This window comes from Thalassophryne amazonica, chromosome 6, assembly GCF_902500255.1.
Source record: "Thalassophryne amazonica chromosome 6, fThaAma1.1, whole genome shotgun sequence".
In the NCBI taxonomy this organism is placed as follows: domain Eukaryota; kingdom Metazoa; phylum Chordata; class Actinopteri; order Batrachoidiformes; family Batrachoididae; genus Thalassophryne; species Thalassophryne amazonica.
This window is the reverse complement of record NC_047108.1, coordinates 39,110,747-39,132,842: the sequence shown is the minus strand read 5'-3', so window position 1 is coordinate 39,132,842 and position 22,096 is coordinate 39,110,747. Positions and strand designations below refer to the sequence as shown.

The window sequence follows — 22,096 nt, the reverse complement described above, 5'->3', positions numbered from 1 at the left end:
CATTCATCATCCCACTGGTCAGACACCACGGTTCTCAGTAAACGCACTGCAGGGGCCCGGCAGGGAAGCACAAACCTCCTCCACCAACCTGAGCAGCATCCTGGGGCACCAAACTCTTGTCGACTCTGCCAACCTCACAACAGATGTACGCAGAAGATGGCCCAATTTGGTGCACTCGCGCGAGAGAGAGACACTGACTAACATGTAGGAACCATTTCCTAGTTGGAGTACATAAGTGTATCTGGAGACAACTTCCAAAAGCAGACAAACATTTTCAGCACTTTGTCAGGAATTCAGCTGAAAACACTGGATTTTGACATACAGTATCAGGTCATACATTTAGTATGATCAAGCAATTAAAAAAAAAAAAAAAAAAACAGCGTGATGATTATCATTAGTTACTTTACATTATATAAGGTGACACCGTTAAGTCATGAAAGTTGTAATTTGATCAGAATTGAAATTGCAGAAAATTACCAGACAGAAGAAAGATTTCAATCATCTCAAAAAAAGTTGAGTCTAAAAACTTTGATTAGCTTTTAAAAAGGGTGCATACGTAGAGTTCATAGACCGTCAAGCTTATTAATTAACTGTATTAGAGGAAAAACATTTGGATCACAGATCTCAATTACTGGAGTTTAAGTATACAAACATGCAGTTGAATCATCAGAAAAAGATGAATTTTCAAGTAAAACAAGCAACAGTTATGCAGGAGTGCTAACTTCAGAGAATCCATATTACTATGTATGTAATTATAAAGACACAGGCATGGAAAATACTGCATTTGAGATCTGTCTGACGTCACATAAGTGCACATTTTCTATGTGAGCAACACAAATATCTTGAAACAACACTGCCAATTCGCATCATGCCTTTAATATGATCACACGTGTGGAACCATGTTCAAGAAAAATCAACGACAAACATTATGGAAAATAATTAGCAACTGCTTCATCATTTTAAAAATTATCAAGTATAATGGCAAAAACAACTTATTTTACAGGCTGCTTTTGTACCACTGCAGTAAGACCACAAAGATTTATACTGCTTTCACTTGCTGCCAGCGTGTTGGAGGTGGAAAACCAGATGTTCTACAGAATCCATTAAGTGGACCTCGGAAAACTCCACCACTGCTGGCTCCAAGAGTCGCACATTGCATGCCCAATGGAACGTGCTTTCAAGTGAAAACTAACCATTTCCACTTGCCACAGCTGCAATGACAAAGTGAATACTGAATTATTCTCAAAGACAGCTAAGCTGGACACTGACAATCAGGTTTTTGGTCCAGCTAAATAAGTTTGTATCAAACAAGAATAAAGGGCAGAAAGACAATTCAGTAAATGAAGCTCATTTGTTCAAAGCCCAGTGCCTTTCTTCGTGACGTTTGCATGGTATCTCTGTGCATGGGTTTCATCCCACTATAAGGTTCATCTCCCAACATCAGTTAGTGATCTCTGAACATTAACATAAAAAAAATTCAGGACACAGACTGGTGTGTAAGGATGTGGCAAGGCACAACTGAGTGTAAGCTCCTCAGTGTGTTCTCTGCGACTGAAACAGCAACATGCTGTCAATTCCTCTCCCATGGTGGCATGCATTTGACCGTAATTGTGGCCTTTACAGATATTTTTCACCTGATAAAATAAATAAATTGCTGTATGTCATTCCACATGGTCATGATGTCTGAAGCAAATTATCTTAGTGTCTGAAGCTTTCAGCACTTGCATGATGGCTGCACGGCAGCATGGTGGATTAGTGGTTAGCACTGTTGCCTCACAGCAAGAAGGTCATGGGATCGATTCCCACCTGTGGCCTTTCTGTGTGGAGTTTGCATGTCCTCCCTGTTTCCTCCAAGTGTTCCGGTTTCCTGCCACATTTAAAGACATGCAGGTTCGGTGAATTGGAAGCTTTATAATTGTCCAGGTCTCCCTTGCAAAAGAGGTCTTGATCTCAGTTGGGCAAACCTGGTTAAATACAGATTAAATGAAAAGGTAACTGAGCAAGAGGTGTGCAAGACATAAGATTAGCACAGAATAGTCCAAAAATTCACAGCTATCACGCAACATATAGAGTGATACAACAAAGGGAAAGCTATGGAATTTTTTAATTATTATTTTGTTTTTGGGGTGTGTGTGTGTGTGTGTGGGGGGGGGGGGGGGGTAAATAAATCATTCTAAAATTCTTCGTTCCCCAACTTATACATGGGGTTGGATGTGTCTGATCAACTTCCTCCACATTTGATCTCTTTGATCTATGAAATACAATCAATGGCATCCATGTTGCTCACCCCCCCCACCCCCCCACCCCCCAAATCCCATCTTCCTCTGAAATTCCATTCTCCCTCTTTTACTGAAATAGACCATGAAAGTTGTTGGGAAGTGCAATGGAGTCACCAGTGTCCACAGGAGGAGGTGTTTCATATCCGAGAGCACTTTGAATATCATCCACGAGATCCTTACAGCGCAGACTGATGACAAAGCTGGCTGTGATGGGACCGTGGGTAGATGAGGTGTTTGTAAGAGGAATCTGTGATCAGGTGGTTCACAATCTGTGATTGAGTGTCCCTCAGGCTGCTTACAGATGAATCAAAACAGTTCATTCTTCCAACTTATGCCTTATGTCACAATCATTGTAGGTGATGAGATGTTCCTGACAGATGCCTCTGCTTTAACACCCTATTTGGCCAGCTACTGTGAACAGCTGTATAAGACTGATTCTCCTGCCGGGATGTTAGACATCTCTAGTGCCAAGGTCAAAACTGCATTCAGGTGTCTGTTATTACCTGACTGGGTGAGCACATCTGAATGAGACAATTATGTTGTGGTAGAGGAGGGAGAGACGGAAAATGTACAGATTTGGTATTCCTTGAGGACCAGTGTTGCCAACCAAATGGTCCGCCCTGAGTCTGACACCTCAAACACAAAGAGCAGCTCAGGAAGGAGCTAGCCAGTGGCCTACAGATCATCGATAGAACCCTGCTTCCTGGCAAGCTGAAGCTCTGGTGTATGTAGTACGGCCTACTTCCACGTCTTCTGTGGCCGCTTACCCTTTATGAAATCCCGCTTTCAAAGGTGAAAAAGATGGAGAGACTGGTTAGCTCATACATAAGTAAGCGGCTTGGCCTTCCCAGCCACACTGGGCGATATGAAAAAGGGATGTCACACCAGCCCATTCCAGTCTAGCAGAGGAGTACAAGTGTGCCAAAGTCAGACTGGAGATGATGCTACTGGATTCGAGCAATCCATATGTAGCCCAAACTACCCTCATCCTGGCCACTGGGAGGAAGTGGATCCCATTGGCTTCAACTGAGCAGGCCAAGGCAGCACTCAGACACAGGAGCCTCATGGGACCAGTGCAGGAGGGGAGGAGTGGTCTTGGCTTCGGGGCCAGTACGCCAGCATGGAACAAGGCCACTCCATCTGTGAGACGTAAGCTGGTGGTCCAAGAGGTACATCGTGAAGAGGAAGCAAGAACGTGTGCACAAGCTGTGGGGCAGGAAAAACAATAGATGGATAGATAGATGAGATTTATTGTCATTGTCATTACACGAGTGCAAGGAGATTACATCCACACTCCAATTACCAAAGACAAGATACAGCAATTAATCCACAATTATTACTTGTTTACCGTAATAATGGCACACATCAGAATTAAAGACTACACATATACATTTGACATTGTTTATGTGCGCGAAACTTTGAAACAGTCCGTTATCCGAATTAAGGCAATGTGAGTGTAGGGGGAGCGCCAGCAACATGTGGTCGTGCAGCCACCAGCTTGGGGGGGAACGGGGAGCTACAGCAGTTATTGCTGCACTGCACCCTGGAGGGGGAAGGCAGTGGCGTGAGCGAGGGTCGGGATGGGGACAGGAACACAAATGAAGGGGTAGGGGGTGGGAACATGAGTATCAGTCTCTGCCCATGTGTGAGTGGCAAATGAGTTAGGTTTATGTCAGTTTCTGTCCATGTGTGCAGAAGATAAGAAAGAAGGCAGTTGAATAGTTCACCAAGGCCATAGAAATTCTTCTGGAGGAAAACAACAGGTGTTTTGTCCTACAGAGGCTGATAAGCCTGCCATGTTTATGGATGAGCAGTGAAAACATCTTTGCAGCTCACATAAACAACCAGATCCAATTTATGAGTATTCCCTGGCGCCGACATCTTCTTTCGCAAGGCGCGCATCTCCCCCGAGATGTCACCCAATTTGCATCCGAGTTCAAGGGTTAACACAGTCTGAGAATGCATCGCCTTGCCCAACTCATCAATCAATGACGGACAGGTGAGGGGTCGTGGTTGCGGTGGCAGCCATCCCACCAATTCTCCAGTAGGTCAGGGCAGCACACAAATCAATAAGCACCAGCCCTTCTACAATAAAACCAAATATAAATAGATCTTTGACGTCCTCCACAGAGAATGGCACCAAGCATGTGACACGCCATTTCTCCCAGGCATCAAGAACATAACCCGCAGGGTAGGCGCCATCCGGGCATGCAGGGTCCCCCAGCCCGATTTCCCCGTTGAAAAAAATGGCAGTAAATGGCATGGGAAGGAGTGGAGAAGAGAAAGATCTCCTGGAAAGACCTGTGGGAGATGGAGGCATTCAAGGTGAGCTTTACCATCAGGGCTGCCTATGATGTCTTGCCTTCTCCTGCAAACATAAGCCAGTGGTATAGCGAAGACCCCAGATGCCCTGTGTGTCCAAGTCCAGCAACACTGAAGAACATCTTTGTGGGATGCAAGACCAGCCTCACCCAAGGCTGCTACACTGGGTAGCACAACCAGGTGCTAAAATGTCTTGTAGCAGTACTGGACAGTCAACGCACAAGCGTGAATACTGTTCCTCCCCTCAAGGAAGATCAGTGGAAACAGGATGCACTTGAGCTCAACTTTGACATTCATGGCAAAGGCTGTGAATGCTTATGTACGTACATGTGATTTATTTTTCTTTTGTTTTTAAATAAATTTGCAAAAATAAAAATTAAAAAATTAATAAATAAATAACTTTTTTCACGTTGTCATTATGTGGTATTGTGTGTAGAATTTTGAGGAAAAAAATGAGTTTCATCCATTTTGGCCTGGGTCTTTCTGTGTGGAGTTTGCATGTTCTCCCCGTGTCTGTGTAGGTTTCCTACCATAATTAAAATAACAGTTTTGATTTGTGACTGAGTAACAGTTGCAAAGGCAGTAAAACAGCTGAGGATGGGGTGAAGAGAACTGCAATACTGGAGTCAAACTTCTCCAGGATGATGAACATGCTGGCATCCTTGCATTTGAAGACAATCTTTGTTTCAATATGAGAGACAAGTATAACCCCTATGGAGTGGTAAAAAGGACTTGTCATCCCAGTCTTGAAAGGAAATGGTGATTGCCTTTACTGTAACACCTACAGGGGTATATCGCTGCTCTCTGTGCTGGTACAGGTACTTGCAAGGATTCATTTTAATGTTACTTAGCCTCAGTTACTTGCCGTTCCGCAACCAAAGTCATCTAACTTCACACAGAAGAAGTGAACAATCAGCCATATTCCAGGTCAGTGAGTACTCACTGGACGCAAGTGTGACAATCGACCACACGTCTTTGCAGCATGTTGATTTTTGCAAAGCATTTGATTCATTTCCCGGTGCTGGTCTCTGGGTCAACTGACAAGTCGTAGGATCCGAAGCAAGTTCTTTAACACCACAGCTGACCTACACACATGTACGGTGAGTGCTGTGCCAACAGAGTGCTAAGTCTCTCACCACTTCACAGTGAATCTGGGCATTCATTAGGAATATGTTTGGCTTCTACTCTGTTCAACACTTGCATGGACTAGGTGTTGGGTCCAATTGTGTAAAATAGCAGCTTAAGCACATTTGATGGCAAGGAAAGGTTTAGTGACCTTGACTTTGCAGATGATTCTATAACCTTTGCAGAATCAAACAAAGTGTTTGCAGCACTTAAGAAGCTACAGTGGGGAAAATAAGTATTTGACCCCCTGTCAGTTTTGCAGGTTTTCCAACCTACAAAGAATGGAGAGGTCTGTGAGAGACAGAATCAAAAAAAAATCCAGTAACTCACATTGTATGATTTTTAAATAATTAATTTGCATGTTACTGCATAAAATAAGTATTTGGCCCCCTAGAAAAACAGAGCTTAACAATTGGTACAGAAACATTTGTCTGCCATTACAGAGGTCAGAAATTTCCTGTAGTTCTTGACCAAGTTTTCACACACTGCAACAGTGATTCTGTTCCACTCCTCCATACAGATCTTCTGCAAATCTTTCAGGTTTGTAGTTTCAGCTCCCTCCAAAGATTTTCTATTGAGTTCAGGTCTGGAGACTGGCCAGGCCACTCCAGCACCTTGAAATACTTCTTATGGAGCCCCTCCTTAGTTGTCCTGGTTGTGTGTTTGGGGTCATTGTCATGCTGGAAGACCCAGCCATGACCCATAGTCAATGCTCTTACTTAGGGAAGGAGGTTGTTTGCCAAAAGTTTGCAATACATGACCCCATCCATCCTCCCTTCAATACAGTGCAGTCGTCCTGTCCCCTTTGCAGAAGAGCACCCCCAGAGTATGATGTTTCCACCCCCATGCTTCATGGTTGGGATGGTTTTCTTGGGGCTGTTCTCATCCTCTAAACATGGTAAGTGGAGCTGATTCCAAAAAGCTCTATTCTGGTCTCAACATGACCTTCTCCCATGCCTCCTCTGGATCATCCAGATGGTCACTGGTGAACTTCAAACGGGCCTGGACATGTGCTGGCTTGAGCAGGGGGACCTTGCTGCCCTGCAGGATTTTAAACCATGACAGCATCATGTGTTACTAATGTAATCTTTGTAACTGTGGTCCCAGCTCTCTTCAGGTCATTGACTAGGTCCTCCTGTGTAGTTCTGAGCTTTCTCAGAATCATCCTTACCCCACAAAGTGAGATCTTGCATGGACTCCCAGACCGAGGGAGACTGACAGTCATCTTGTGCTTCTTCCACTTTCTAATAAATAATCATAACAGTTGTTGTCTTCTACCAAGCTGCTTGCCTGTTGTCCTGTAGTCCATCCCAGCCTTGTGCAGGTCTACAATTTTGTCCCTGGTGTACTTAGACAGCTCTTTGGTCTTGGACAGGTTGGAGTGTGATTGATTGAGTGTGACTGATTGAGTGTGTGAACAGGTGTCAAGTTCAAACAGGTGCAATTAATACAGGTAAAGAGTGCAGAATAAGAGGGCTTCTTAAAGAAAAATTAACAGCTCTGTGAGAGCAAGAATTCTTGCTGGTTGGTAGGAGGTCAAATACTTATTTTATGCAATAAAATGCAAATTTATTTAAAAATCATACAATGTGATTTTCTGGATTTTGTTTTTTTAGATTCTGTCTCTCACAGTTGAAGTGTACCTACGATAAAAATTACAGACCTCTCCATTCTTTATAGGTGGGAAAACCTGCAAAACTGACAGGGGGTCAAATACTTATTTTCCCCACTGTAAGAAGTCAGAGTGTATGGCTTTGCTATTGTCCTGGACCAAGACTAAAGCCCAGGTTACACATAGACGGTTTTGTCGACGGGTAGTACGTAGACCGAAGTTCACGGTAGTTCCGGCTGTTTTCGTGGTGGAAAGGGGCGGAGCATTTCGCCAGCGTTTTGAGCGCCGTACTAGCCGCAAATACGCGGATAAAACGCCGCTAAATCCGCCGAATAAAGCAACGTTTTGACGCAGACAAAGCCACAATGAAAGACAATCCAAACCTGGCCTGAAGGAGCATTCTCCCACCTACAGGACTGCTTCTCACAGACTGGATGGGATTTATTTTCCAGCCACAACCTGCAGGAGTACACTGACACTGTACTCTCTTACATTAAGAACTTTTGTTGACACTGTCACTGTCAACAAAAGGGTCAGGGTTTTTCCAAACCAGAAACCCTGGATGAACAGCATAGTCCAGTCCCTATTAAAAAGCCGCAACACTGCCTTTAAATCAGGGGACAGGGCCCTGTACGGCGCGGCCAGGTCCGACCTGAAAAGAGGCATCAGGGAGGCCAAGGCTGCCTACAAGAAAAAGATAGAGGACCACTTCGCTGTGAATGACCCAAGAAAGATGGGGCAGGGAATAAATCATATAACTACAGAAGTAGCAACCCAGGAAATGCTTGGTCTGACGCCTCACTGGCAGAGGAGCTGAACCACTTCTTTGCCCGCTTCGAAGCAGACAGACCAGCAGCAACTCCACACACACCACACTCCAGCACTAGCACACTAACACTTCAGGAGCAAGAAGTGAAACGTGTGTTGAAGGCGGTGAACCCCAGGAAGGCGGCCGGCCCCGATGGTGTACCTGGCAAGGTACTCAAAGCGTGTGCTGACCAACTGGCTGGAGTTTTCAACTGCATCTTTAACCTGTCTCTGTCGCAGGCCATCATTCCACTCTGCCTCAAATCTTCCACCATCATTCCAATCCCAAAGAAGTCAGCAGTGGAGAGCATAAATGACTACAGGCCTGTTGCACTTACGCCTGTGGTCATGAAGTGCTTTGAAAGACTGGTCTCTCAGCACATCAGGGTCTGTCTGCCTCCCACTCTGGATCCCACCAGTTTGCCTACAGGGCAAACCGCTCCACAGAGGATGCTATCACCACAGCTCTCCACACTGCGCTGAGCCACCTGGAGCACCAGGAGAGCTATGTAAGGATGCTCTTCCTGGACTTCAGCTCAGCCTTCAACCACATCATCCCGGAGATCCTGGTCCAGAAACTGACACATCTGGGCATCTCCACCCCCATCTGCCAGTGGATCAGGGACTTCCTCACGAACCGCCCACAGTCCGTGAAACTTGGCCCCCACCTTTCCTTCACCATTACACTCAGCACTGGTTCCCCTCAAGGCTGTGTACTGAGCTCCCTCCTGTTCACCCTTTACACTCACGACTGCTCTCCGACCCATCTCTCAAACACCATCATAAAGTTTGTGGATGATACCACCGTGGTTGGGCTCATCTCAGGGGGGGGATGAGTCTGATTACAGAGACAAGGTCAACCGACTGACAGCGTGGTGTTCAGCTAACAACCTGCTGCTGAACACCACAAAAACAAAAGAAATAATCCTGGACTTCAGGAAGGGTAACGCTGATCCAGCCCCACTCTACATCCATGGGGACTGTGTGGAAAGGGTCAGCTCCATCGGGTTCCTGGGAGTACAGCTCTCCGACAGCCTCTCCTGGACTGCCAACACCACAGTGGTGGTGAAGAAAGCCCAGCAGCGACTCCACTTCCTGAGGATGCTCAGGAGGAACAATCTGGAGGAGAAGCTGCTGGTATTGTTCTGCAGAGAGACCATCGAGAGCATCCTGATGCACTGCATTACAGTGTGGTATGAGGGGTGCTCAGCAGCAGATAGGAGAGCGCTACAGAGGGTGATCAACACAGCCCAGAGGATCACTAGCTGCTCTCTGCCCAGCCTGGAGGACATTGCCAGTTCTCGCTACCTCAGCAATGCTGGCAGCATCATCAAAGACACATCCCACCCCAGCAACTACATGTTTGACCTACTGCCCTCGGGCCAAAGGTATAGGTCCATCAAAACTAGGACAAACAAACTCAGGGACAGCTTTCTCCCCAGAGCAATCTCTGCAGTGAACAATAACAAACCACATTAATCTGCACTTTTCAAAGTTCTTGTGCAATATCTGTACCCATGTGCAATATTTTCCCATGCAGTATCATTCCACAGTTTTACATAATTCTCTTTTTACAATTTACTTCTGTCCACATTTTATTTTAGTTGTACATATATTTAAATAATTTATTTTGTTAAATTTCATTATCTTTTATTTGGCTAACAATTACTCGCACCCCGGAAAAGCACCTTTTGGAGTTGCACTCAAATCTCGTTGCACTGTAAATTACAATGACAATAAAAGCGATTCTGATTCTGACTTGGCCATCAGTAATCTGTGTGATCAAAATCTCAAATTCAGAGAATGATTGATTCACTTATCTTCTCTGGGTCTTCAGCCTTTCAGGTCAAGACTCCTTTATATCAATGATTTGGGCTTGAAAGTATCAGATGCTAATTTGCATTTATTTTATTTTTTTTTTGCTAATGACACTTATTGCTGTGGTTCAGCTCTTGCTATTGAAGAAAGCCAGAAAGCCTTTAGTTGCTCTCCAGCACTCATTATTTCAGCTAACTAGGTCTCAATGCAGATAAGACTAAGCTTATGTTGTGCAGTGTATTTAAGTGGCTGCAAATGATTCCCTCAGTGACCACTCTAGAGGGAAATGAAATAGAGGTGGTTCATGTGTATGAATCCCTGGGTGTCTTAAGTGATGACTCCCTCACTTTCAAGCTGCATGTGGGGAAACCTGTGAAGAAGCTGAGGCTTAAATTTGGTTTTTATTTCCAAAACAAGCTGTGTTTTTCTTTTAATGTAAGAAAGCAGCTTGTCGCAGGAACCTTTTTATCCATGTTGCACTATGGAGATCTTTTATATATGAATGCTTCTGCTCGATGTCTTTGAACAGTAGACACTGTTTACCGTGCTTCTCTGAGGTTCATTACAAACTACCAAAGTGTGGACACACCACTGTGAATTATACTCTCGGGTGTGTTAGCCTGCTCTGGCCACCAGAAGGACCAGCCACTGGTATACTTTTATACATAAAGCAATACTCGTACTGTTGCCTTCCTACATACCTTAATTGTAAAGAGAAGTGCTGGTCCTAACTCTTTCCGCTCACAAGATTACTTTTTACAGATTACAGTATTTGCTTACTGTTCCATATGCCCGTACTGAATTGGGTAAAAGGACTTTAGTCCAGACCGCACCCATTGCTTGGAATACATTGCAAGAGGAGTGAAAATTAACAGCATTAATTTTGCTGAGCTTTTCTAAATCCAGAGTACTTGAAGCCAACTCCACAACCTGCACTTTTTTTTTAATAATATACTTGCAATTTTAATCTTTTTTATCTTTTTATTTGTGTCTGAGTAATTGTGTAACTGTGCTTTGTATTTGCTGCTGCCTATCTTGGCCTGGGGCCTCATGTACAAAGAAAACCCAGAAAACCAAAACCCAGAAACTTTTTTGTAACTACTTAATTTAACCCAGAAACTGGCGTAAGCACAACAATATCCAGATGTATCAAAGTGTGCGTAAGCATGTATCCAAGCACATCCCAATCACTGTGGAATTGAACGCACATGCACATGCACCAAGCTCCCCCCTTTCCACACCCTTATTTAAATATGCAAATTTATTTAAATAGTTTGGTTGTGTTATTTGCCGGTGGAGTGTAGTGTGTTTGATGACTTCCGCCACTGTCTCTGTGTTGTTGTGTGTAAAAATTAAAGCACTTTTAGAGGTAGCGTGCAAAAACACTAAAAGCTGTGGCTTGGTCGCTGTTATCCCACGCAGCTCGCTGCAATGTAAAACAAAAATGAAATGAGTGTGTCCGTGTGTGTTAATACTGCAGCCAGAGCGTTGCACACACACATTGAAGTAAAAACATATTATATGCACGGCGTTTGACAGTGTGTGACATTCACAACATTACTTTTATTTACATACATTTATTGACAAATACTGCACACAGGGTGACAGTCGGGGGCCTGTTAAGAAGCTCTCTAGTTTCACCATCAAGAAATAGAAAACACATTAATAACAACAACAAAAAGCATATTTGGATGCACACATGCCTAAAAGTGCACGCGCTGGGTTTTGTTCAGAACCATTACATGAATCAACTATTTAACCACCAAGCAGCCATCCATCATGCACCGTGCCAGCCTTTAGCCTGATGCGCATTTGCGCATCACCTGTCCCGCAGGTCAGCACCTGCGTGGGCACAGAAACACTGGCTCCTTGCTGTATTGCGCTCTAGGCCAGCCGTGTTCAGTGCGCAACTGCAGTAACACTGGCCTTCTCAAACCACCCCCTTGAACACAAGCTCGGGGTGATCAGGACTCTTCAATACAGAGCCGTACAGGTGCCCACAACTGCAGAGGGAAGGGCTAAAGAACAACAACATGTCTGGAAAGCCCTCACAGTATGTGGTTACCCACGATGATCCCTGGATAAAGTGCAAAAGTCTCAAAGAACAAAGAGACCAGACAGACAGGAGATGGAGCCAAGAAGAAGAGGAGCGTCTCTCCCTTATTTAGCAGGAGTAGGGGAAAAAACTACAGAGGATCTTCAGACAGTACAAATCCCAGTTTACTTTAAACCTGTTAACACCTTGAGACAGAAATTAGTTCACCCTAAGGACAGGATCCCTAGTTACAAACAGAGCAATGTAGTGTATTCTATCAGGTGTCAGGAAAACTGTAACGAACACTACATAGGTGAGACTAAGCAGCCGTTACACAAAAGGCTATACCAGCACCGCAGAGAGGGCGCCGGTGGACCCCAGTCTGCAGTTCATCTCCACCTTAAAGACACTAACCACACGTTTGAGGACAAGGAAGTTAAAATCTTAGTCAGAGAAAGGAAATGGTTTGAGAGAGGAGTGAAGGAGGCATTTTATGTGAAACAGTTGAAACCCAGCCTTAACCGGGGAGGGGGTCTGAGACACGCTTAGTCCCCGGTTTACAATGGGGTACTCAGGTCAAAGCAGTCTCAGTCTTTTGTTCATGGTAATGAGTCATTCACGTCATCAGGGGAGTCGTCAGGAGAGGCGTCCGTCCCATCATTAGGAGGGACAGCTGCCCTGTCATTAGGAGGGTGCTAATTAGAGCTATTGTTTAGTCACTAGCCTATAGCAGTCTGCCTCTCGGTAGGAGGGGTCTGGTTAGGTTTAAAACTCCAGCTTTTGTGGCTTCTGTTATTCTTCTCTACAAGAGTCAAGACAGAAGTCAGACGACCAGAGCAAGAATTTTTAGCTGAGGAAGCTTCTGTGATTTGAAGCGAAACGTCCTCGCGTCAAGCAACCCAGTCCAGTCGAAGATTCAAGCTTCTCTAGTATGGAAACCACCTGGACAACAGAGCCTTCACAGAAACTGGCCTTGGTAATCGGCTTATGAGCCAATTATCATCATTTGCAAGTAAATCCTTGCATTCCCTGAACACACGCTCATGTCGGATTGTACCATTTGCAAGTTCCGCAGCCATTGTTAATGCCATTTACCTTATCACTTTGCGTATGCTTTCATATTCACTCACATAACTGCAAACATGTGGGTGTATTAATTGTTAATAAGTGTGTGTCTGATGTGCACATCACTCTGAAGACCATGTTTTCACACTGTTAACGGTTCCCAGCATCTCCTCTGCGTGTTGGCAATGGAACAATAGCTGTAGAAATGCGCCTACACCAGCCAGGATTTTTGCAAGATGCACTGCACATTTCCACAGTCACTTCGCTTTTGATACATCTGAACGTTAGCATGGAGACGGATGTACACTGCATTTGTGTGCGTACGTACAGTTTGTACACGAGGCCCTGGTCTCTTTTGAAAACGAGGTTCTTAATCTCAACAGGATTTTGCTGGTTAAATAAAGGTTAAGAAAGAGACACTGGACTGACCTTAATGTCATGAGGTCCTCGGACAGAGGTATCTGGCAATGCCAGTATCTATGCAGGAGAAAAAAGGTCTCATTCTTTAGGATCATTGCATTTTGTGTCTCACTGTATGGCTGTGAGAATCGGACGCAAATCTGTGACCTGCAAATCTGCGACTGGATGTCTTTGGTCCAGTCTCTTTGGTGGGACCATAGGGTGCCATCTGAATTAATTTGTATGAAACAAATTATTAATTGGGGAGACTTACATGAGTATTTCATGCATTGTGGGGGAATGTCAGCTATGACATTTTGACACTGTGGCACACTTTTCTTGGCATGATCCAGTGCACAGATGTCTCAGTGTTGAAGACTCCAGCAAGTGGATAAGGACAAAGGGATACCTGTGTTTCACCTGGCTGCAGTGAATGGATGAGTACTCTCAAGGTGTGGAAATGGATTGGTTGTTTGCCTAGGTAGTTACCATCCAGGAGGTAAGGCAGTTACACAGTGTGGTAATGTGGAAACACACAGTACAGGCACATGTTCTCGTGGCCTGTCATTCGCTGACAAATCTATCAGTGAATGACAGGCCAATAATTCTTTCAATTATGGAAAAAAAATGATTGTTGCAGCTCTAGAGTAGCATTTATCCATCAGTCAGTTTTCACTGGCAAATGAAAGCTAGCACAGTGTTGTAGCTTCTAAAATGTTTAAGTATCATACTTACCAGCATCTAAGTCTCAAAAGAGCTAAAACTGCAAAAAAAAAAAATATATATATATATATATGTTGGCATGTTTCTAATGATCTTAGTCGAGTTAGGTTTTCTCTGTGCTGAACATTCAAAGTTGAAATTTTAATTGATATCCTCATTTAACAAATGATAGAGGCAGCGAGCAAATTTCCTTATGTGTTTTTAAATATGAGCAAACAACTTAGTGGTCTTGCCTACTTCTTACCGTGCCGCTCACCCGAACATCAAACAACCGTCCCCAGTCATCTTCATGGCTGTCCACCATCATCACACCATCATCTTCCTCCAGCAGCCACTCAGCCTGCAGGTCAACCCTCACCTCCTCCCCCATGGAGTGCATCCCTACAGCAGGGAACAGCCCCTCCTCTGATACAGGAACATCCACTGAACCTACCTGTGTAGCAGATGGATGTATTGAACCGTAAGTCACATATGCAGACCAAAGCCCACAGTACATACGGCGGGTAAAATAAGTATTGAACACATCATTTTTCTCAGTAAAAATATTTCTAGAAGGAGCTATTGACATGAAATTCTGACCAGATGTCTGTAACAACCCAAATAATAAACACATACAAAGAAATAAACCATAGATGTTCATAAATTATGTGTAATAATGTGAAGTGACACAGGGAAAAGTATTGAACACCTGAAGAAAGGAAAGTGCAAAAAGGCATAGAAAGCCAAGACACCTGCTAAAATCTATCAGTAATTAGAAAGCAGTCCTCCTGTCCCTTGTCAGTGCAAATTAATATCAGCTGGTTCAGTCCCAACTGATGGCCTATAAAAAAGTGTCTCATTTCCAAGGTGTCACACAAGAAACACTCATGATGGGTAAAAGCAAAGGACTCTCTCAAGATCTTCACAACCTTACTGTTGCAAAACTTACTGATGGCAGTGGCTACAGAAGGATTTCTAAACTTCTGAATGTTCCAATGAGCACTGTTGGGTCAATAATCCAGAAGTGGAAAGAACATCATTTCACCATAAACTGCGCTTCAGGACAAACTAAACAGAATGCAATTGGACCCCTGCCTGGACAATTGGATCTCCAGCTAACTTACCGGCAGGCTGCAGTATGTCAGACTGAGGGACACCATCTCTAACACTGTGATCAGCAGCACCGGAGCACCACAGGGCACGGTGCTGGCCTCTCTTCTCTTCACACCTCAGACTTCTGTCACAACTCTGAGCTCTGTCACATCCAGAAGTTTGCAGATGACACAGCCATTGTTGGCTTCATCAAGGATGACAGAGGAGGAGTACAGGAGCCTAGTGAGAGACTTTGTTGGCTAGTGCCACACAAACCATCAAAACCTTAACACCTCAAAGACAAATGAGCTTGTCATTGACTTTGGGAAGTCCAGACCAAGACCACGACCAGTTCTGATCAAGGAAGTTGAGGTGGAGGCTATGGATTCCTACAAGTACCTCAGACTGTGGCTGGACAGCAAACTGGACTGGACAACCTACACCAACCACCTGTACAGGAAGGATCAGAGCAGGCAATACTTCATGAGGAGGCTGGTTATTTAACATCTGCAGGAAGCGCCTGTGGATGTTCTACCAGTCCGTGGTAGCCAGCGTCCTCTTTTACACCGTGGCGTGCTGGGGGGACAGCACATCCAAGAAGGACACATCCAGGCTGGACAAACTGATCAGGCGGGTTGGCTCTATGGTTGGCATGAAGCTGGACTCTCTGGTGACAGTAGCAGAGAAGAGGACATTGGACAAATTGCTGGACATCATGGACAATGCCAGTCACCCTCTGCACACAGTCATCAGCAAACAGAGGAGTCTGTTCAGCCACAGGCTGCTCCTCCACAAGTGCAGTACCAACAGACTGAAAAACTCCTTAGTCCCTCAGGCCATCAGACTGTACAACTCCTCAATGGGGGGGGGGGGGGGGGGGGGGGGGGGCTAACAGGGACACAGAGGATGGGAAGGAGAGGAGCAGTTGGAGCCAATAAGACAGTATTTCTGATATTTATATTTCTATTTTGGAAATTGCTTCTTACTTCTACTTCTGATACTCTGTATGCTGCTATCCAATGCTGCTGGAACCTCAATTTCCCTGAAATAGTCTTCCCAAGGGATAAATAAAGTTGTATCTAATCTAATTTAGACAAGACTGTGAAATACTGGGAGAATATATTCTGGTCAGATGAGACCATAATTAAATGCTTTTATTCCAGAATGCACACTATGTTTGGGGGTCAGATGGAACTGCACATTACTCCAAAAACACCATATCAACAGTGAAGGTTGGAGGTGGGAACATCTTGGTGTGGCTGTTTTTCAGCATATAACACGAGCACACTTCATATAGTTAAAGAAAGGGTGAGTGGAAAAAAGTACTAAGACATTCTTGATAGAAATCTGCTGCCAACTACCAGGATGCTGAAGATGAAACAATAGTGGACATTTCACCAAGACAGTGGTCCCAAACACAAAGCCAATGAAACTCTCATTCTCGCAGAGAATGAAAATAAAGCTGCTCAAAAGGCCCAGCAAATCACATGACTTGAATCCAATAGAAAATCTATGGAAAGAACTAAAGATAAGAGTTCACAGAAGAGGTCAACGGAAACTTCAAGATTTGAAGACTGACTGTGTGCAACAATGGACCAAAATCACACCTGAGCAATGCATGTGACTAGTTTCTAAATACAGGAGGCATCTTGAAGCTGTCATTAGCAACAAAGGCTTTTGTACAAAGTATTAAATAAATTTCAGGAAGCGTGTTCAATTCTTTTTCCTTTACATTTTATTACATATAACTTCATTTCTGTACTTATTTGCATTTATGGATTACCTGGGTTGCTACCATCGACCCCATTTTCTGGGTGTCACCATCTTGAGAGCCCAGCTCGCACTAATTCATGATGAACTCATTAATGCATAAAGGGGTGGAGTGTGGGTGGCTGTGTATGTGATGGAAAAAAACCTGAACTCACCCCCCCTCCAGAGTCCAAAGCACAAGCTAACACCTAACCTCAGTTTGGGTGTTTATTAATTCCCATTTTTGGGGACTGCGTTGTGGTTCCCATAACAGTTTACTTTGGTGTTGACAGTAAAAGATATCCTCCACATATTTCCACAGTAATCGTGCATTAAGTGGACCTACCGACAGCTGCTAAAAGTGCTAACACCGTTAGCATACAATATTAAATAAGACAAGAGTTTCACTCAGCATGAATATAGCAACAGGGACATCTTAGATGGCCCCTTAGGATGTTTAACCGCACAACAAGCCGTATTATTCCAGGTGTTTGCAATAAAATACTCTAAACAGACACAAAAACGAGTGACTTCGTTTTGCTCAGACATTATAAGGAGTCGTCGTCGATGGACACAGCCGCTGTCACCCAAAGCAACCACGCCCACAATTACACAGAATTTTATTAATTAAAACGTCTTAAACTAAGTAGTTGCAAAAAAATTCACCCACCCCCCCATACAGTTTTCATGGAGGAGGAAACTATCAATAGAGACCAAAAGCCTTTTTGTGTACCAGGCGATAAACATGTTTATGACTGCACTAATGCCGGCCGTTAAAATTGGCTTGTATGGGAATGTGCTCTGTTTTGGAGCCTGCACTTCCTGGTTGGGGTCAATGCAAGCCCGAGTGTTGCAGCTTGGTTGTTATAGACATCTGGTGAAATTTCATGTCAATAGCATCTTTAGAAATATATTTACTGAGAAAAATGGTGTCATGTCCTACAGCTATTATATCCGCTGTAATTTGCTATGTTCACTTTAAGAGCTACATTTAGAATAATGTGCAGAATAATTTAAAAATTGGAAACATACCTCTTTGCCATTTTTGGTAAAAAAAACTGTTGTAAAACCTGCTTCAGTATTTTCACAGTGTATTCCACAGCCAATCCGATCACCACGAGCACATTTTGGCCCAAACTGCTGCCCCACTGGGTTGCCATTGTATAATCTAGAAGGAAACAGGAATATTTTCAGAAACAGGTTATATTCCCGACAGTTCAGTGTTCAAAATAAAAAGGTGAGCGTCAATACTATAATACATGAAACCATACCATAATTCTGCAAGACCTAAATCTGTTTGTCGGTAGTTAGTCTGTCTGTCTGTCTGTCCGCCTGTCTGTCTGTAGAAAAACAAGTTTGGAGGAGATCAATTTAAGTTGAAGGTTGTAAAAATATAGCCCCCCCAAAAAAGTGATTTTTGTATGCTTCACCCTCTGATGCCTCGAATTTTAAATATGACTACTACTTCTGCTTTTGGCTGTTTCCATTACTGTGCACTCAGCCCATTTATTTCCAGTTAATTATGTAATTTTTTATATGTTACGTTACTGTGTTAATGTATTTATGAATTGTTTAGGTTCTTGTTATTATATACACTCTATTATTATATGACTACGACGACAATACGCGTGCTCTGACTGGATTTCCGGTCTGATATTTTCCCATATCAGACAGTTACCATGACAATCAATCCGGAACGCTGAATGCAGCTGACTGCTGGCCGTGGCTGATTTGATACAAAGAAAATGAGAAATACATTTCTTATTTCTTTAATTATTTGGCTGAAATTGCAAAATAAAGCTAAAGTATGACTGTAAGCTTGAAATATGATTGAATTGGTTTCAGCAACATTTCAGTTCATTTTTTGGAAATTCCGTGCAGGGCAGTACAGCCAATTTGAACCAGAGAGCCGGATGTAAAACTACAGTGCTGGGCAGTGCCGCCTGGTGCCACCCACCATAGCTAGAACCCCAGTAACAGCAACATAGCACTTGACTAAACCAACTGAACTACAAAAACACAATAAATCAATAACACTAACAACAGTGTTAAACAGATGTAGCCCGGTGGAAAAGCAGGGCTATCGATGAAGATTACAAAACTTGGGAATCATTTCTTATTGATGTAAATAGTTTATTTATATTAAATTATTTATATTAAATTAGGATAATTCGCTGTGTTAATAATGTTTCTGTGAGTGAAACATTGAGACAATTTAGTGTGTAATGAGGTGCACGTGTACCAGCTGATGGACTGACTGGCTGGTTGGAGGGCAAGGTGTGGCTGTGTGGCAAGGAGTGATTGGTGGAGCGTGCGAGTGGGGCGGGGTTCTGTGCTTAGCGCTGACAGAAGAGCTGGGACGTGGAAGTTGGAGAGGAACAAGCTGAGCCGGGAGAACTGACGGACTCACTCACTCCCTCTTTGGAGTGGTTGGAGGCTGACTGAGGTCGCCTCTGTTGACACCGGCCAGAGAACTGTTACCCCGGACACAGACTCAATGCTGGCAGCGACGCAGACATGTGAGAGACACACCGCAGAGGTTGGCATGCTTGCACTTGGCTGGGAAACGCCCAGGACTTGAGACGTGTGTTGCAGATGCGTGAGACACTGAGGTACCGCAGCTGAGAGCAGTATGACTGACGACTTTGTTTGGGGAGGACGACGCATCCGGAACGGCTGGAGGCACAGGTGTACCTGGAGCTAGAGAGACGTGGTGGAGACGGGAGAAGGAGAGATATGGCTGATATCAAGCAATCAATCAGGTAGCATGTTTCCACACACTGGCCATGGCTTTGGTTAAACGTTCTGCACAGTGACTGTGTGTTCTCTGCCGAGGTTTCCTGCACGGCTGGGGCTCTCCATGACGTGTCCTTGTATCCCATGGTCGACTGGTGAATTTCAACACAATCCAAGCGGACAATCTGTTAAGTGCTTTTCTTTTCTTTCATCTTTTTCTCGCACCGGGAGGGCGTAAGTACTGTGTCGGACTTGGTGTGTGTGTGTGGACCCGTATGTGTTGTGTTAAGAGGAATTGGAAAGGTGCACAGAGTTTTAAGAGTTGGGAACAAATAATTAACTGTGGGAAAGATGATGTTGATTTTATTAGTGTGATTTGTTTGTGTTTTAGCAAACGGCAGGATTATTTGTGGGGTTTGGGAAAAGTGTTTATTTTGTGTTAATGAAATGGAATAAAATGAGTTTATGTATTGCCAACAAAATATCTCCTCTCTGAGTCATTGCTCATTTACCGAGACTGGATTCTAAACCGCATGTTGGGGAGGGCCTAATACCCTTTACTGGAGATTGGACCCAAAGCACTCTCCCATTCTGAAGTGTGATTTTTATAGAGTGGTGGTACGGGTGCTACACTAACATGAACCACAACAACATTTTAAACCTCAAAACCCCAAACCCCCATGTTGCATTGCAGCGCAATGTCCATTGTTTACTGGTTAGCTAAAAATCGCTATTTTCTCAAAACATATTTGTCCTATAAACTTTCTGTTGTGGCAGTGTACATCCTTGACCCAAAATACATAAGCATACCAAACGGCAAATGTCAGTTCTCCCCGGTTTCCCCGTGATCAAAGCCATACACATGCATGCACACAGAGGCCACTTGGCTATTAGATATATACATTACCTCCTTTTTTTGCACAACTCCATATACACACACACACACATATATATATTAGTATACAGTACACATTTCACATTTAATCTGCATATTGCCATTGTGTCCTTGGGCAAGACATTTAACCCACCTTGCCTGTGTATGAATGAGGTGGTGGTCGGAATGGTCGTTGGCGCAGAATGGCAGCCACACCTCCGTCAGTTTGCCCCAGAGCAGCTGTGGCTACACTAGTGGCTTATCACCAGCAATGTGTGTGAATGGGCAAGTGAATGAATAATGCAACTTGTAAAGCGCTTTGGGTGTCTTGAAAAGCCCTCTATAAATCCAAGTCATTATTATTATTAAACAAATTTTGGGGGTGAATAAGATTTTTTATTTTCATTTATATATAGTGCCAAATCACAACAGAGTTGCCTAGAGATAATAAGGTGTCTTGTTTCTTCAGTGATGTACAGTAGCGCTGTGGGAGCATCCCCAATTTCACCTTTTCTATTCTATTGTACATGGTACTGTAGACCCTCTTTAATTCCTACAAATATGCTTTATGAATATGTTTTCCATATATTGACCAATATTTTGGACCGGGTCACACAAAGTAATCTCAATAAAATGCTATTTGCAGAGCATGAAAACAATTAAAATGTGTCTGAAAGCTGTACATTTAACAGCCTGTGTGTCTTTAATTATATTAATGTGACCATAGTGTTTATGCCAGAGGACTTATAAATAACATAACTCCTAAAAAAAAAAAATAAACATGTCATTATTGTATATGAGTGTGGATCCAGCTGCTACTAGCATCAATCCATTTACCAACCCAGGAAATAACCTTGTGGTGTACTGTCATGTATAGATGACTGTGGTTTGACTTACTTGCCATTGTCAGCGTGGTAAGCTACAGAGTATGGCAGCCAGCCAGGCTGGTGGTCCAGTCGATAGAATTTAGGCACCAAGCCCACAGCAATGGTTCCCCTCACCCCTGTGTCTACTATTGTCACCTATGCACACACACACACACACATAAAAATACTGCAATTACTACAATAGCACTAGCTACAGCTCATTTACTTGTTTAAAGTTTTTTTTTTTTTATTGTGTAGGCAAAATGAAATTTAACTTTAAAAAACAGCTACATGAAAACATTTTGTTCTGATAAACATCAGTAACACCTCCAATGGAAAAGCTGAGTCAGAAAAAGAAGGTCCCTAATAAACCTGAGAATGTTGGACAGCCCAGTATGTCTGGCCAGCGTGGCTCCGTTCTACATGCCCAAAGTCTGACTCTGTGCACGAATACATAGCTGTGCACAGCCACACTGGCAGCATGAGAAAACCTTCACCATCACCCCTGCTCCTTCAAACAACCAGGCACAGTGATTGAACGTGCGTGTCATTTCTGAAGCAGATTTAGGTGAAAGGTAATGCAGATGAGTTCATGAGAGCAGCCTCCCGCTGTGT

The 22,096-nt window shown here is 43.7% G+C and overlaps 1 protein-coding gene across 1 annotated transcript in view; it reads right to left on the bottom strand.

Annotated features, from left to right (window-relative positions):
* Nucleotides 1-22,096, bottom strand: part of spryd3 (SPRY domain containing 3) — a 342,952-nt gene that overhangs the window by 293,350 nt on the left and 27,506 nt on the right. Inside the window, exons 4-6 of the mRNA XM_034172025.1 lie at nt 21,513-21,637; nt 18,038-18,173; nt 14,430-14,618 (exon numbers count right to left, since the gene is read on the bottom strand). Of these exons, the coding sequence (XP_034027916.1) occupies nt 14,430-14,618; nt 18,038-18,173; nt 21,513-21,637 (450 nt within the window). The remainder of the gene's footprint in view (nt 1-14,429; nt 14,619-18,037; nt 18,174-21,512; nt 21,638-22,096) is intronic.